The sequence below is a fragment of the Berghia stephanieae genome, chromosome 8 (genome assembly GCF_034508935.2).
Source record: "Berghia stephanieae isolate SIO BIC M18660-M18661 chromosome 8, UCSD_Bste_1.3, whole genome shotgun sequence".
Lineage (NCBI taxonomy): Eukaryota > Metazoa > Mollusca > Gastropoda > Nudibranchia > Aeolidiidae > Berghia > Berghia stephanieae.
In genome coordinates this window covers 4,954,587-4,971,485 of record NC_088367.1, presented here as the reverse complement: position 1 = coordinate 4,971,485, position 16,899 = coordinate 4,954,587, and the positions used below count along the sequence as shown (strand labels likewise).

The window sequence follows — 16,899 nt, the reverse complement described above, 5'->3', positions numbered from 1 at the left end:
GTGTAATCATGTATTAAAATTTTTTATTCTCTATTGTCTTCTGGCACTTTTCTACTCACTTCATATCTTGTTGTTACCAACATAAGTGCCTGCTCCACTCACTTTTCTGAATTAAAAATTCACCCCATACACCGGAGCATACTCAATGTCTCAATCGTTTCTATGTTATATGTTTGTGATGAGAATATTGGCTATTAAGCTTAACTGCTGGTCAAAATTACTTCGCGATGGTGGTGAACGAATCGGCGATCTCAAGAAGTGGGTGAGAGAGGGATCTAGAAATGACTTTGGGTTTGAAACGAATATTTTTGTGTTCGTGGATAGCTCACACGGTAGAGCCACGCTCTCACCTGCCAGGCGGAGTTGTCGTACCAATAAGGTCGCAGGTTCAAACCCCACCACCGCCGCGAAAAAATTTTTTATTCTCTATTGTCTTCTGGCACTTTTCTACTCACTTCATATCTTGTTGTAATCATGTATTATAATAACCTGTAATGTGTTTTCCAACCACCCCATCATCTACTACTACAACAACCACCACAATATCATCACTAACACTACTACTACAACCACCAGCCCCACATCATTATCACTACCACTACTACTACACCACCACCAGCACATCATCATCACTACCACTACTACAATCACCACAACCACATCGTCATCACTACCACTACTACTGCAACCACCACCACCATATCATCATCATTACCACTACTACGACAACCACCACCACCACTACTACTACAACCACCACCACATCACTACCTCAACTACTACAACCACCACCACAATAGCATCACTACCACTACTACTACAACCACCACCACATTATCATCACTACCACTAGTACTACTGCAACCACCACCACCACCATATCATCATCATTGAAATATTTTTTTTTTTAAATTGAGCTTTATATAGTGCAATATCTACTAAATGTGCTCAAAGCGCTTTACAAGGGGTCCTGGTCAACATTTAACATGTAGGACGGGACATGACGCCTGTTAGGCGATATTACAATTTTTCGGACAAAGACAACTCTGTTAACGGCCAGGTACTCATTTTACACCCGAGTACGGTGAGAGAATGTGAGTAAAGAGCCTTTTCCAAGGACTCAACCATGCGCCGAGCGCGAGGCTCGAACCCAGGACCTTCCGATCCGGAAGCGAGTGTCATACTACTAGACCACATAGCCGCATCATTACCACTACTACTACACCACCACCACATCATCATCACGACCACTACTACTACAACCACCACCACCACCATATCATTACCATTACCACTACTACTACAACCACCACCACATCATCACTACCACTACTACTACAACTACAATCATCACCACCACCACATCATCATCACTATTACTACTACAACTACAACCACCACCAACACCACATCACCTCACTAACACTCAGTACTACAATCACTACCATTAGGTTTTGGAGCTTTACTTCATTTGAAATAAGGAAACTTCGGAATTGTATTTGGCATTGTGTTTATATATCATAATATAATTCTAATCAGTTATCTATTTAGAACTAGATACTATACAATATGTATGCCAAATACCACCCCAATTCCCTTTCTTGTGTGCGGGAATTCCTCTTTCGGCATTGAAATTGAGTGTGAGAGAGTCATCACTACACACATAAACAACAGAAACAATTTAAAAACAAGACTATGACACGCAACCACTCACACACGAGGCTATACTATTTATCCTTTTCTCTATATAGATTAGGACAAGACAAACAATAGCTTGACTCTCGCTACACTTCGCATTGATGTTTGTCGTCTCACGAGTTCAACTCTCGGTCGACCTGTCAATATTCCTTTTTGCCTCGGACGTAATCATTAATAGAATGTTGTGTGGTTTTGACCGTGAAGAAAACCTTAAGAAGTCACATTTATATCATTTTAGAGAGATCGTTTTGAATAATTTTGAGTTAAACGAGCGAGCAGCAACTTGTTTTCATGAACGGCCGATCAGCGCTTGTTTACTATAGTAACGCGATTCCCAGCCAACATCAAAATGGCGGATATTTTTCTCATCGAGGCCGCTGGTTGGTTAGCCAATAAGAGCACCGTACGGTTTCCATTGGGTAAATTCCTTGGTTGTATGTGACATTTTTTCTGAGTCTCAAGCATAGAATTAAACGAATAAATTCCTTGGTCTCAAGTCAATTATTCATTATTTTCTCGTTGCGCTGATTACAACTCAAGAATGTGACCTATGATGTTGTTTAAGTTTAGAAGGAAAAATTCAACGATATCAAAAAATGTACAGAATCTAGTGACAAATTGCAATGGCGAAATGGTGTTTTGATTAAGGTGAGTACAGCGAATGTTCCTTTAAATTAATTTTCTTTTTTCTTTTCAAAAACGGGGGAAATAAATTGTTTAACAAATCTAAAGAGTTTTCGCGAGGCTAAGGTGGGGGGGGGGGGGGGGGGGGGGGGGGGGGGGGGGTTGGTGGTATTTGGCCCCCTGCCGAGGAATCTGGCCTCCTGCTATAGCTACTTTGGTCTCTTACTCAAAAATGATCTGGCAACCCTGTCTGGCAACCCTGCTAGACACTAGTGCTGGGTCGAGTTTGAAACGATCAAATCGAGCGGGTTTTCGATCGAGTCCTCTAAAATCGAGTCGGTTTCGGGCGGGTTTCGAGTCAGTGACGTCATCGAGCAGTGATTCGTTTGAAAAAAAAAAAAAACACGAGCATCTCGGTTGCCACAGGAAACTTCACAGTCCCTCCCTCTCTTATGTCTGTGGCTGGCTTGACTGCAGCTGGTTATGATGGGGGCTGCCAGATGGCCAAGTTCAAAATTGGTTACTAAGAAATGTTTTTCTATTATTATTCATTTTTTAAAAAAAATCTTTTATTTAAAAAAAAAAATGAAAAGATAAGTTTTATCCAACTGTAGTCGATTGTTTTATTAATTAAAATCAATGAGTTTTTCAAGGGAGTCAGGATGATTGTGGTGTTTGATAATGTGAGGTTCTATTTGACTATTTGGCCAAGAAAAAATCTGGCTGTTTGGAAGCCTTGATTTTATTTATTTTAATTAATTTTTTTTTATGATCGTTCGTCGCATCACACGCACACACCCACACACGCACGCACACACAGGCACACACACGCACACACACACACACACACGCCATCAAAACTGCATCAGTTGTTGATTTGGTGATGGGGTGGCACGTCAACCCCCCCCCCCCCCCCCCTAATCAGAGAAGGAATACAGCGATATTCACCTTGACATATTTCATATTTATGTCGCGCCAAAAGTTGTCGGGTGTAACCTACATAACCGCCCCACACTCACATTTGTCACTGGTCGTCATCGAGGCGCGCGCTTTCTTGCTTTGTCGGTTACCTTTCATCACACATGTTCAAATCTTTATCTTATAGCCTATTTACTACTGCTATTAATTTTATTTAAACAGGTGATATTACGGTTGTTGCCTTTCCTGCTCTCGGCTTAGTTAGGTTGCTTTAAAATTTGGGCAGGAATATGAATATTTAACATTGTTACTTCCTGTTTAGTTTTTCTTTGTGTATGTATGTATGTATGTATGTATGTGTGTGTGTGTGTGTGTGTGTGTGTGTGTGTGTGTGTGCTGTTGTTGTTGTTGTGGCTGTTGTTGTTTTGTTGAGTTTTGGGGGGTTTTTTTGTTTTTTTTTGTTTTTTTTTTTTTTTTTTTGGGGGGGGGGGGTGCTTTTCTGACATCCAAACACCAAACCCGAGACTATTTATTTATTTACATTTAGTTACTTTGTTTGGTTTCTTTTTTTTCTCTTCATTTTGTTGTGTTTTTTTTTTTTGGTGTTTTTTTTTTGTTTGTTTTGTTTGTTTTTGTTTCCTTTTTTTGGGAATGGGAAGAAGGGGTAGTTTTATCCTTAGTCTTTTTAAAAGATGTATGGGATTACCTAACTTGGAACGCACAATAGGGATCGGCGTCGTTTCTGAGTTCAGTCAATTTGTTTTTAATTTTTTTTATTGCTCAGTCCATTAAAGTGGAAGTAGGTATGTAGCTGGGTGGACGCTATTTTAGATCAACGGAAAGCACTTTTCGATTTACTAGCATCCTATTAAAAGTTTGGGGTCCCAATAGTTCAGTAGGTAGTGCACTCGCTTAACATGCAAGGGAACCGAGCTCGATTCCGGGTGAAGTAGATACATATATTCTGACCCCTTGTCTACCTAGTAGTGATTGGGAAGCAAAGTCTGTTAAATCTGGCGGAAAGTTCCTTGCGATAGACTAATGGGCAATTGCTTTCGTAAGTTTTCCGATATGGAAACCGGACTGAACTCCGGCTTCATCGGGCCCAATAGCTCTGAAGAAGTACTTTTTAAAAAAAAGATTAAAAGCATGCATTTGTTGCGATCCTTAATGTTGTGATTATTAGTTGTTCTGTGGCTCAGCGGTAAGGTGTCTCTTCTTGTCATAAATCAAGCGATGTTAAGCGTTGTAAGTGGTCGAGTGGGTGACAGTGATCCTGGAAAATTCTGATCCCGAAGTTAAGTCCTTGTGTAAGGCACTTACCACACATTACTTTACTCGACTCAGGTGTGAATGTATAACTATCTATAAGCAGTGACGGATACTATTAAGAGTTTTAGTACAAAAAAGACCCGAAACAGGCGACTGGTACTTTATGAAATGGATGTAGGTTTGTATGGCCTGCTAGGGGGAAAATTGAATTATTATGAAGTTCATTGATCCGTGGAAATGAGCTTTGAATTCATACACCTGCTTGACCACTCCGATTCCAATATAAACGACTGATTAATGTTCCCATATTATAAACTATAGTTAGCTGAAAATCTTTCTCTGTCGGGTCCCCAAAAGTATGGAATAAATTAGACAAAGAAATCAAAGACGCTCCCGAGCTTTAATAATTTTATGATTCTTTTGAAACTATTCCTTTTCAGATAAGTTAGCAATAGTATTTGTTTTGTTTTTTTCCTAGGTATGGTCTTTTAGGAGCAATTTGTGAATTCTGCGAGCTGTTTTGATTGATGATTACATTAACATGTGTTGATATTTTTTTATTAAGGTGATGATGATGCTGGGCTGCTGCTCCTGCTGATAATGATGGTGAAGATAAATAAATTATAAAAATAATGATAAATAAAATTCCCGTTATTCATCCCATAGGGGAGGTTTTTCTCTACGGTCTATTCTAAGGGAAGACTGGAATAACCCAGGCGTCAGCCACAGTGCAGCGCCGCAAATTGAGCTAGGACGAGGTGACTTGCTCAAGGCCACACAGTGCAGCGGCGGGTGATCGAACTCGGTACCTTTGGGGTGCGAACCAAAGACCGAACCGCTGAGCCACGCTGCCCCTAATGATGATGATGATGATGATGATGATGATGATGATGATGATGATGATGATGATGATGATGATGATGATGATGATGATGGGAACTAACAAATTACACAGGCATCTAACATTGAAACATTCCATATTCAAAGCTAACGTTTTACTTTACTGTAGGGTAGTGTTCATTGATAGATGGATGCGTGTGTGTCATAGAAATAGCCATAGTGTCTGTCTGTCTGTCTGTCTGTGTGTGTGTGTGTGTGTGTGTGTGTGTGTGTGTGATATTCAACCTTTAGTAGGTTTAATGAAGTCTTGTCACACACGCGTGATACACCTACACGAATTTCCCTGCCACCAGACACACTAACATCTGACAAGAAATGAGGGCTGTGGAAGAACCACAGACTACCGTGTGCAAACGTTGGCGATTGGTATCGGATGGCAAACTGTGATCGTTTGATATGATTCGAAACACTCGTTACTCGTTACCCCTCAACTCGCTCGGATCGTGATCGTCTCAAGTCTCAAGATCGTCTCAAGCTCGTCTCAAGTCTCAAGATCGTCTCAAGCTCGTCTCTACTCGTCAACTCGAATGATCGTTTTATCAACTCGCTCTTCCGGAATTGAGATCGGACGGTGACTCGTGGCTTCGCGCTCGGATGTCGATCGAGTAAAAGCGATCGAATAACCCAACACTAAGACACATCCTTTTGACTATTGGTGCAACCGTTATCTTCTCAATTGTCGTTTTTCAATCTCAAAACTTCCAAAGCAAGCGAAACTCATGGGTATGTTACAGCGTAACTCTATACTCTATGCAACTAAGGAAATGCGTTTAATTCTCGTAGATTATTCCCTCATGTCTGTACTGTACCGCATCGTGTATGCCTGTGGCTTGTGGGCGATGAGAAGAGAATCCACCCGAGTCCAGAGATTTAGCTGTTTTAAGTTTAAGTTTAAGGAGTTGAGGAGAGGCCTTCCGTAAGCCGTAAGCTTCTGTCGTGAATGCATTTCTCCGTCTGGTTCACGATAGATAAAATATAGGAAATAGGAAAGAGAAAGTCTCCACCGGAGTGGGCGTTCTCCATATATGTAAAGGACATATTATATATGGGCGGTTAAAAAAATGCCATGCAATCAAGGCATCACACGAATAGTCCCGGGTATTTTCGTCCCGTAACCGGTAATAAAAACAATAAAAGACAGTCAACACTTGACTAATTTCAAGTAACAATCCATTATGAATATTGTAGAATTGTAGTAAGAAGAGCTTCCAAAAGGAGAGAAGATCGTTTTTATACCCATAGCCATAGTGACGTCGTCACAAAATCACAGGAAGAATAACAACACACAGCAGTGAATAACTCACACGGACGCCTAACATGAAAACAATTCACAACAGCAACTTAATTCTAGCCAAACAACAACAAACATTGAAATACAACAATAAATATGTGCCCACACTTCTCTAGCATCTCTTTCATTTAGTATATTTAGACCATGGATCTTTGTCAGGTGTTTATTTATTCAATTTGTCAATAGACATAGTAGCATTTTAAAAACTCGAGAACAAACCTTTTTAGATTAGTGAAAGTTTAAAATTTACTTATATATGACTATTGGGCACTGTTCGCAGGTTGATGTCCCTGATGAGTGGCGGCCATTTTTTAATTTACCGCAGAACTGGTCAGATCTGGGTTGCCACATTGGCTCTAATATATCAAAATTAAAATAATGATAATGAAGTTTATTAATTATTATAACAATGACTTGAGTTGTATTTGTATTGAACACAATGCAATTGAGAGGGATGAAGCAGTATGTTGTTGAAATCATGCTCGTTGGTTTTCCCGTGTATGTCCTAATAGGGTCATAGGGTCCTAAGTGCGCAAATCTATATAGCTTTTACATCTAAAACTAATAGAAAATACATTGTTTTTAAATGCGTACTTACTTCACAAAACGTACAATTCTTAGTAAAGGTGTTTGTTTTTCTTATTAGTATTAGGGCTAGTCATTTTTTTCTTACGGTTAGTTGAAGGAATATTTGGGTTGTTTCCATTAGCACGAGGAGCTTTTGGAAGACCTCCTGAAGTGGAACCTTTGCTGCCATACGAGGCACTTAGATAAAATTAATTTTCATTTTCAAACTCAAAAATTTTAATTTGACTCAGTCAGGTGCATGGGGCATGAAATAACATTTAATACTTTGATACCTTGGTCCCAATTTGAAAATTTGCTGACTACACTGCCCTTCAAGGGTTTATATTTAAAGATGATGAAACGGTATACAGATCTGAGATCGACAGATTTGTTGGTTGGTTTGAAGATAACTCCCTGAAATTAAATGTAGGAAAAACCAAAGAAATGATTTTTGATTTTAGAAAGAACACAAATTCCATCAGTCCGCTTAAAATTAGCAATCAAGCTGTTGAGCAAGTGTCGATTTACAAATATTTGGGTATTTTAATTGAGAATAAATTTCAGTGGCATTTACAAACCGATGCTGTTATCTCTAAATTGAACAAAAGAATGTATTTTATTCGGAAACTTTCAGAATTTTTGTATTACAGCATCGTGTGGAAATGCCAGTATTTGGGACATTAAGAAAATTGATCGGATAATTGATAAAGTCAGGAGTTATACTCACCCAATTTCCAGTGTGGAAGAACTGTTCAAGAGATTTTGTCTAAGTAAAATGGAGAAAGTCATGAAGGATGGCGTTCACCCCCTTCACAAATATATTAAGTTCTCAATGAGGAGCCATCGCTTTATATCTATAAAAACAAAGACAACGCGTCACCTTAATTCATTTTTGCCACATGGTGTTCGAATTTTTAATGCGCAACTGTGATTTAAATTAAATACTATTTTTAAACATACACACACAAGTTCGGACTAGAGGCTAGAGTTATGGCCTATCTCAATTTATCAAATTAATATATAAAGTGATGCTATTGGTTCTTGGTTGTATATTTTTACATTTTTGTGCATTTGCATATATATATGTATACATTGTTGCCATAGATTCTCAACTTTGTGTTTATACATTTTTATGCATGCCACGTCTGTAAACAAATTTCCATTTTTTGGATGAATAAAGTATATATTATTATTATTATTATTATTATTATTATTATTATTATTATTATTATTATTATTATTATTGTTATTATTATTGTTATTATTATTATTATTATTATTATTATTATTATTATTATTATTATTATTATTTCTATACTCCAAACAGTTCAAGAGTTATTGATATTTGATAAAATGTGTTGAGCATAGTGAAACAGTGGAAATGTATAATAATTTATTTAAAGTTATTTAATTGTTTCTTTCTTTGTTTACTTTATTCTTTCATTCATTCATTACTTTACTCATTTGTTTATTTATTTATAATGGCCTCGATAGATTTGGTAAATTTTTTCCTGGATGTTGAAATATTTTTTATTCGATAATTCCCAACAGAGACACCAGATATGGATAAAGACAGTGAGAGCCAGCAACAATCTATTTTGAGGACTCAAGTATGGGACCGTCTTCAAAGAAGTGAGTAAGATACCATGTAAACCACTGCTGTACAACGTCGTTGATGCCATAGATATTAGAAAGGCTCTGGATTGAAATTGAGTGGTCGATAATGTCGAGCAGTACAAGAATTGACACTTCGCCATTGTCACGCGATAGCAATAAGTCATTGACAATTTTCTAAAGTGCCGTCTCTGTCCTGTGTCTTTCTTGGTATACAGATTGGTATTTTTCTATCAATTTATTTGCCAAAAGGTTGTCTTTTAGCTGTTTCAAAACAAGTTTTTCGAGAATCTTAGAGATGAAGGAAAGATTGGATACAGGACGGTAATTTTTCACATTGTCAGGGTCTAAATTTAATAATAATAATAATAATTTTTTAATATGTTTATTCCAGCGGGTTATGCAAGTCTGGCAACAGAATCGACTGTGAGTCAAATTATAGAGAAGTTGATGAATGACACACTGGAAAGGGAGGAACAGCTTGCTGATCTTCTTGATATCAAGCCTGGTAAGAATGGCAAACAAAGATGTTATGTCAATAGAATAGAATTGGGTATTTTTGATAGATAAGATTATGTTTTAACGTGAGAAAATGGGTCTCAGTCTAAATGAGAAAGAGATCTTTACCTAAAAGAAAGATACACCACCTTGTTGCATAAAAACAGATGGCAAAGTTCTGAATCAAGTAAAGCAATTTAAATATCTTTGCACCATCATAACAGATGATGAACGATGTGAAATCAAAATAAAATGTGGGATTGCTAAAAAAAAAAAAGTAACCTGATCATCATTTTCCGAGACGAAAACAGAAGTTATTTTCTAAAAATGAGGCTGTTGAATTGCTATATTGAACCCATGTTGATATACTCGTATGAGACATGGATTGGTATGTTCTTGAGATGTAGAAAGTTTCCTCATAGACAAAGAGTAATTGTCTTGGATAACGTATACCCCAAGTGGCTTATTGCAAACTCCCTGTTTTCATGTTTTGAGATGTAGAGAGTTTCCTCATAGACAAAGAGTAATTGTCTTGGATAACGTACACCCCAAGTGCTTATAGCAAACTCCTTGTTTTCATGTTTTGAGGTGTAGAAAGTTTCCTCATAGACAAAGAGCAATTGTCTTGGATAACGTACACACCGAGTCACTTATAGCAAACTCCCTGTTTTCATGTTTTGAGATATAGAAAGTTTCCTTATAGACAAAGAGCAATTTTCTAAGATAACTTACACCCCAAGTCACTTTTAACAAACTCCCTGTTTTACTGTTTTCATGTTTTGCGATGTAGAAAATTTCCTCATAGACAAAGAGCAATTGTCTTGGATAACGTACACCCCAAGTGGCTTATAGCAAACTCCCTGTTTTCATGTTTTGAGATGTAGAAAGTTTCCTCATAGACAAAGAGTAGTTTTCTTGGATAGCGTTCACTCCAAGTCACTTATAGCAAACTCCTTATGACTGTGTGCATTCTAGTTCATTGTGTAGATAATTTGTTATGTCGTTTTAACAAGTAGTACAGGGAATAATAAGAGGGTAAAAATAAAACTTGAGAAAAATGACATCAAAGACAAGGGTTTGTAAAAAGACAGAGATTCGTTATGTTAGAGTTTGCGTGTAATGCTTTTATGATTTTCTTCTCTTGTTATAGATTTTTTTTGTTTGCTTTTTGAATCTTAGTTAAAGGATATGATAAATAATTTTTGTTAATGATTCCTATTTTACAGAGCCCAAAGATGTAGATGTTGAAGACTGTGACAATTCTTTGGACGAGAGACTGCATGAAGACCCCTTGTTAAAATTGATATAGATCAAACGACTGACGAAGGTGTTGAATTGCCTGAAGTTTCTGAGAATGACACCAAGGATAATTGTGATACATGTTTTGAAAAACCTTTCACATCCCAGAATACAACTGATAATGGAAGTGATGCAGATCGAAGAGAGGAAAGGCTTCAAAAAGAAAAGACATTAGATAATTCTTGTCACAACAATATTCCTTCTTCATCTGCAGACATAAAGTCAAACAATAAAGCTCAATTAGGAGAAAATCAACATGAGATCCTTACTGGGGAAAATTTATCTTTAAGTAACTCTGAAATAAAAAATTCCATTCAAGTTCATAAAGAAAGAAAAACGTCTAAAGAGTTACGTTTTCAGTCAGACCTGGGAAATGAATGTTCCACTTGTGGCAAGATATTTAGTAATAAGCCTGCTTTGAGGAGACATGTATCAACTCATAATCCCCGAAAAAAGCCAAATCAGTGTCTTACTTGTGGAAAATCATTTTTTGATAATTATACCTTGCGTAGGCACTCAAGGATTCATTCTGGGGAGAAGCCATATAAATGTCTTACTTGTGGAAAAGCATTTGCTGACAATTCGGCATTTCATAAACACTCAAGAATTCATTCTGGGGAGAAGCCATATAAATGTCTTACTTGTGAAAAAGCATTTTCTGACAAATCAATCTTGCATCAACACTCAAGAATTCATTCTGAGGAGAAGCCATATAAATGTCTTACTTGTGGAAAAGCATTTCTTGCCAAATACACCATGCATAGACACTCAAGAATTCATTCTGGGGAGAAGCCATATAAATGTCTTACTTGTGGAAAAGCATTTGCTGAAAATTCGAACTTTCTTAGACACTCAACAATTCATTCTGAGGAGATGCCATATAAATGTCTTACTTGTGGAAAAACATTTGCTGACAATTCGGCCTTTCATAGACACTCAAGAATTCATTCTGGGGAGAAGCCATATAAATGTCTTACTTGTGGAAAAGCATTTCTTGACAAATACACCATGCATAGACACTCAACAATTCATTCTGAGGAGAAGCCATATAAATGTCTTACTTGTGGAAAAGCATTTGCTGAAAATTCGACCTTTCATAGACACTTAAGAATCCATTCTGAGGAGAAGCCATATAAATGTCTTACTTGTGGAAAAGCATTTTCTGACAAATCAGTCTTGCATCAACACTCAACAATTCATTCTGGGGAGAAGCCATATAAATGTCTTACTTGTGGAAAAGCGTTTGTTTATAAGTCAAACTTTCGTAGACACTCAAAAATCCATTATGAGGAGAAGCCATATAAATGTCTTACTTGTGGAAAAGCATTTCTTGACACATACACCATGCATAGACACTCAAGAATTCATTCTGGGGAGAAGCCATATAAATGTCTTACTTGTGGAAAAGCATTTGCTGAAAATTCGACCTTTCATAGACACTCAAGAATCCATTCTGAGGAGAAGCCATATAAATGTCTTACTTGTGGAAAAGCATTTTCTGACAAATCAGTCTTGCATCAACACTCAAGAATTCATTCTGGGGAGAAGCCATATAAATGTCTTACTTGTGGAAAAGCGTTTGTTTATAAGTCAAACTTGCATAGACACTCAAAAATCCATAATGAGGAGAAGCCATATAAATGTCTTACTTGTGGCAAAGCATTTCTTGACACATACACCATGCATAGACACTCCAGAATTCATTCTGAGGAGAAGCCATATAAATGTCTTACTTGTGGAAAAGCATTTCTTGACAAATACACCATGCATAGACACTCAAGAATTCATTCTGAGGAGAAGCCATATAAATGTCTTACTTGTGGAAAAGCATTTCTTGACAAATACACCATGCATATACACTCAAGAATTCATTCTGAGGAGAAGCCATATAAATGTCTTACTTGTGGAAAAGCATTCGCTGAAAATTCGACCTTTCTTAGACACTCAAGAATTCATTCTGGGGAGAAGCCATATAAATGTCTTACTTGTGGAAAAGCGTTTGTTTATAAGTCAAGCTTGCATAGACACTCAAATATCCATTATGAGGAGGAGCCATAGAATGTCTTAATTGTGGAAAAGCATATGCTGACAAGTCAAAGTTGCATAAGCACTCAAAAATCCATTATGATGAGGAGCCATAGAATGTCTTAATTGTGGAAAAGCATATGCTGACAAGTCAAAGTTGCATAAGCACTCAAAAATCCATTCTCAGGAGAAGCCATATACCTAACTGTCATACTTGTGGAAAACATTTTTCAATAGTTCAACTTTGATCACCACTCAAGATTCCATTCTGGAGAAAATCCATATGAATGTCTTACTGGTGGAAAAGAATTTGCTCAAAGTGCAACCTTGTATAGACACTCAAGAACCCATTCTTAGTCCAGCAGTAATTTCACAGCCCCAACACATATAAACAACACATATAAAAACAGTTTCTTGGCATCAAGGAATGGAACACTCTCCCACCAGAGATCCCAGATATTACCAACAATAACAAATTTGGTCAACTATTAAACATTTATCTTTCAACTCAATAACACAATAATGGAGAAAGTCACCACATAATTGTATAAAATCTGCAGTGATGGGCAATCCGCCTTATCCAGATAAAGACTTGAACAGTAGATTGAAGCTCAAAAATAGGTCTTTCCCTCCAGGAAAACACCACCGAATCCGCAAATATGAGGCCTCATAATTTTGCCTCCTGTATGTATTTGCCGCATATCTCGTTAAAATTGTTTAAATTAAAAACAATAGGATTAATAATTAATCAATAATTATAGAAAAAAAAATCTTTGCCGCAAATATTTCGTCTTAAAATTTTAAAAATTGACGTTTTTAAAATAAAAAAACACCTGGCATACCATTTGTGGCTGATTAAATAACTGGTGGCAGTGGGGGATGGGGGAAAGAAGTACGGTGACTGACGGTCGCTCAAAAATCCGGCTGGTCCCATTTTCCTGAGCGATCGGGGGCGTGGCAGTGTAGAAAAGTGGACATATTTTTCTCTCCTAGTATTTCAGTGTTTTGACTTCAGATTCTTGATCAGCGTCCAATTTACAATAAGTTTATTACCAAGAGCTATGTATGTGTCTACTCAAAAATTTGTCCAAATTAGAAATAAATTTTTATTAATATATTTTAAACAATTCTGAGTCAGTGAGCGATTTACTTGGCACATGACATATGATTGAGAGATGCCAAAGCTACGGGAAGATGGGTATGGGTATTTATGCTATGCGTTTAGGTAAAATACTCACAACCTCGACCATGATGACAATAGTAGGGAAATTCCACGGGTAACGGACTGACAAATCAGACAAAAAAGGCATACATTTCGTACTCTGAAATGCAATGTATTTATTGTATGGAGCTAATATTTCCCATGGACATGTATCATGTCCGCCCTTATCATATATCAAAAGGATTAAGATGAATCTTTATCAACTTGAATTTTTTTGACATTATAATGTTGGTAACGGACTGACATCAGAAAATCCATCTTTTTCAATTTTATATGTAGATGGATCAAACTTTCTGAAGTTAAACCTTCCAGTAACAAATAAGTTCTTTTATAGTAACCACGAGATGTTGTTCTACAACCCAATAGCAATATTTAAAAGATTGTCCAAAATTTGAATCTGCAGTCTTAGAAAAAGTGTTGGTAACAGACTGACAAATGGATGGTAACGGACTGACACCTCTGAATTTTATTACCCAGAATAACGGTTACTACATAAAATCCAGAGCAAAGAACATTATGTAATTATGAGCAACACTGAATATCCAGTGTGATTGATCAAACCAATACTCTTCCTTATATGGATGTCAAGCTACATTGGGCATGATGAGTAACTCGATGGGTGACATCTGATTACCTCAATCCCAACTTTGCTTTTTTCAAAATTAAATAATGATTCGTAGAGTTGAAATCTATTCTGTCAAAGTCAAACGGGAACTTTATTTCAACTATGAAATTAAATTATCATTTTTTAAAAAATGTAGATATGAAAGGACTTTAAAACTGGAGAAGGTTTAACATTCTTTTGGTTCTTATTTTTGAAGCTTAATTTTTATTCTGTATTTCATCTTGATTCCTCAAGCTTAGGAATTGTCAATAGGCCATGCCCGTCAAGGCAAACTGGGCGATAGAAAATGTATTGGCAGTCAATCTCTTCCTCATCTGCTTTTGACCAGAAAGCCAGTTATAAGATCTGAGAAAGATCTTCAAAAATTTCATTTGGACCATTTTATCCTGATCCTTGATTGTTACAATTTTCCTATGCAGATTGTGGGATTTATCTTAGAAGTACATTCTGAGGTTCTGAGGGAGCAAAATAAACTTAAGCCAATTTTGATTCCTGGATGAAATTCACTAACAATCGACAACCTCTTTTTCAGGGTTTTTTTTACAGGAAACTTTTTTGAATTTACGTCCTTTTTTTTTTTTCATCTCTCACAATTATGAAATCTTTTTCCCTTGGTGCTCGCCAAGAGTACTTCTTGTCCAAATAGGAATTTGTGATAAAATTATTTTATTTCATCTCATTTCCATGATTAAAATATTTCAAAAACCATTGGTTGATGGATGCCCTTAGCAGTACAGGCATAGTTTAATTTTTTTTTTAATTTTTGGGAGGATTGTAGACTCAAAGTTGAATTCAGTAGTTTACTTTCCTGTGCTGAAATGTGAGGCAGATGTGGATTTAGGTGTGCTTGGTTTACTTTCTTTTGGAGTTGTAGATTGATCAGCTTTTCTCTTTTTTTTTCATTTTGCTTTAAAAACATGTTATTTCTTTTAAGCGTCCTTTACAATCATTTTCAAGTTTTCTTTGAGACTCCTGCTTTTGTTGCCTATCTTTTTCCTAAACAATGTAATGTCCATCAGTTTTCAGTCTTTCTTGATAATTTGAACCATGGATAGAGTAGGCATCTTGAACCTGTGAATAAAGAAAATTGAGCGAAATTACATCATAAGCTATGAAAGTCAAATCGGAATAAAAAGCAAATCTTGTTTTCTTAAAAATAATACAGCAAAACTAAGAAAATAAAACTCATTTCTAACTTGTATCGCATTACTTTGTAACAACTAAAATATTGACATTATACACAGCTAAACAGCTTGCTGACCCACTACATTTAAAGCCTCAGTGACTCAAAAGTTTTCCACATTAATTTAAATGTTTGATTTCTTTTTTTTTTCTCCCATGGCTTCTTGCCCCGTTAACAGAAGACTACTACTGGCTCCATTGTCATAAGGATATTATAGAACAATAAACAGTGTGTTTCCCTCAATTCAAACATAGCAAAAATGTGACCCTCCGCCTCGAACCGGTATCAAGTCGGGATTTGGAAAACGAAGAAAACCGGTTTTAAAGTGGAAATGGTCAAAATTATCAAATTTCAGTTATTGGTTGTTTCAGAAACTACAATCATTTTTCTACCTGAAAACATAATAATTCAACATAAACATTGACGATAAGTTATATAAATTTCAAGTTTAAAAATGCAACTATCAGTGACACATTCAAAATGAGAGTTGACTTTCTCTCAGAGAGCCACCCTTTCCAAAGCTTAGTAATACCGAGTCTTTTTCTCCACCAATAAGATGTAAGATATCACAGCAAAGGGCGTGACTTTATCTATCTCAGAGAAAGCATGACTGTTTCCACAAAATTCATGGTTCAACCAATAATGAACTTTAAAAACTGTAAACAAGTCTAGGTTTTTCCCTGACAACCTTACAATGAATGATTCTGATTGGTCAACGCTAATCACATACGCTGTGGCTGTAGGCCATAATGCTCGGGCGATGCTTCATGACGTGAGCATGCGTGTGTTACATACGTGTGTGTTGGTGCATTTTGATACACACCACGTGCTTTTATATCTGTCTAGCTGCATTGGGTAATGATTGAGGTGGGGGTCCTCCTTTGTCCCTCTTTAATTATTCATGAAATTATAGGATATGCTAAGACTTAATAGGACAACAGTTGCCTAATCGTACACTTACAGAGATTGTTGTAGGATAAACATTTAATTTTAAGTACAAAAGCAGATTAATAGATATAGCCTTCAACAATTAATGAACTGTAACTAAAAAATGAAATGGATAGATAAACAGACAGACAGAGAAACCTATTAATGGATAAATAGATATGTAGATAGATAGATAGATAGATAGATAGATAGATAGATGAAGGGGAGAGAGAGAG

General features: G+C 36.5%; 1 protein-coding gene across 1 annotated transcript in view; it reads left to right on the top strand.

Annotated features, from left to right (window-relative positions):
• Window positions 1-6,131: 6,131 nt before the first annotated feature.
• LOC144977949 (uncharacterized) overlaps window positions 6,132-16,899 on the top strand; it is a 39,517-nt gene continuing 28,749 nt past the window's right edge. The window contains exons 1-7 of the mRNA XM_078923359.1: window positions 6,132-6,328; window positions 7,732-7,808; window positions 8,822-8,906; window positions 9,137-9,208; window positions 10,669-12,738; window positions 12,944-13,070; window positions 14,793-15,005. Of these exons, the coding sequence (XP_078779485.1) occupies window positions 6,132-6,328; window positions 7,732-7,808; window positions 8,822-8,906; window positions 9,137-9,208; window positions 10,669-12,738; window positions 12,944-13,070; window positions 14,793-15,005 (2,841 nt within the window). The remainder of the gene's footprint in view (window positions 6,329-7,731; window positions 7,809-8,821; window positions 8,907-9,136; window positions 9,209-10,668; window positions 12,739-12,943; window positions 13,071-14,792; window positions 15,006-16,899) is intronic.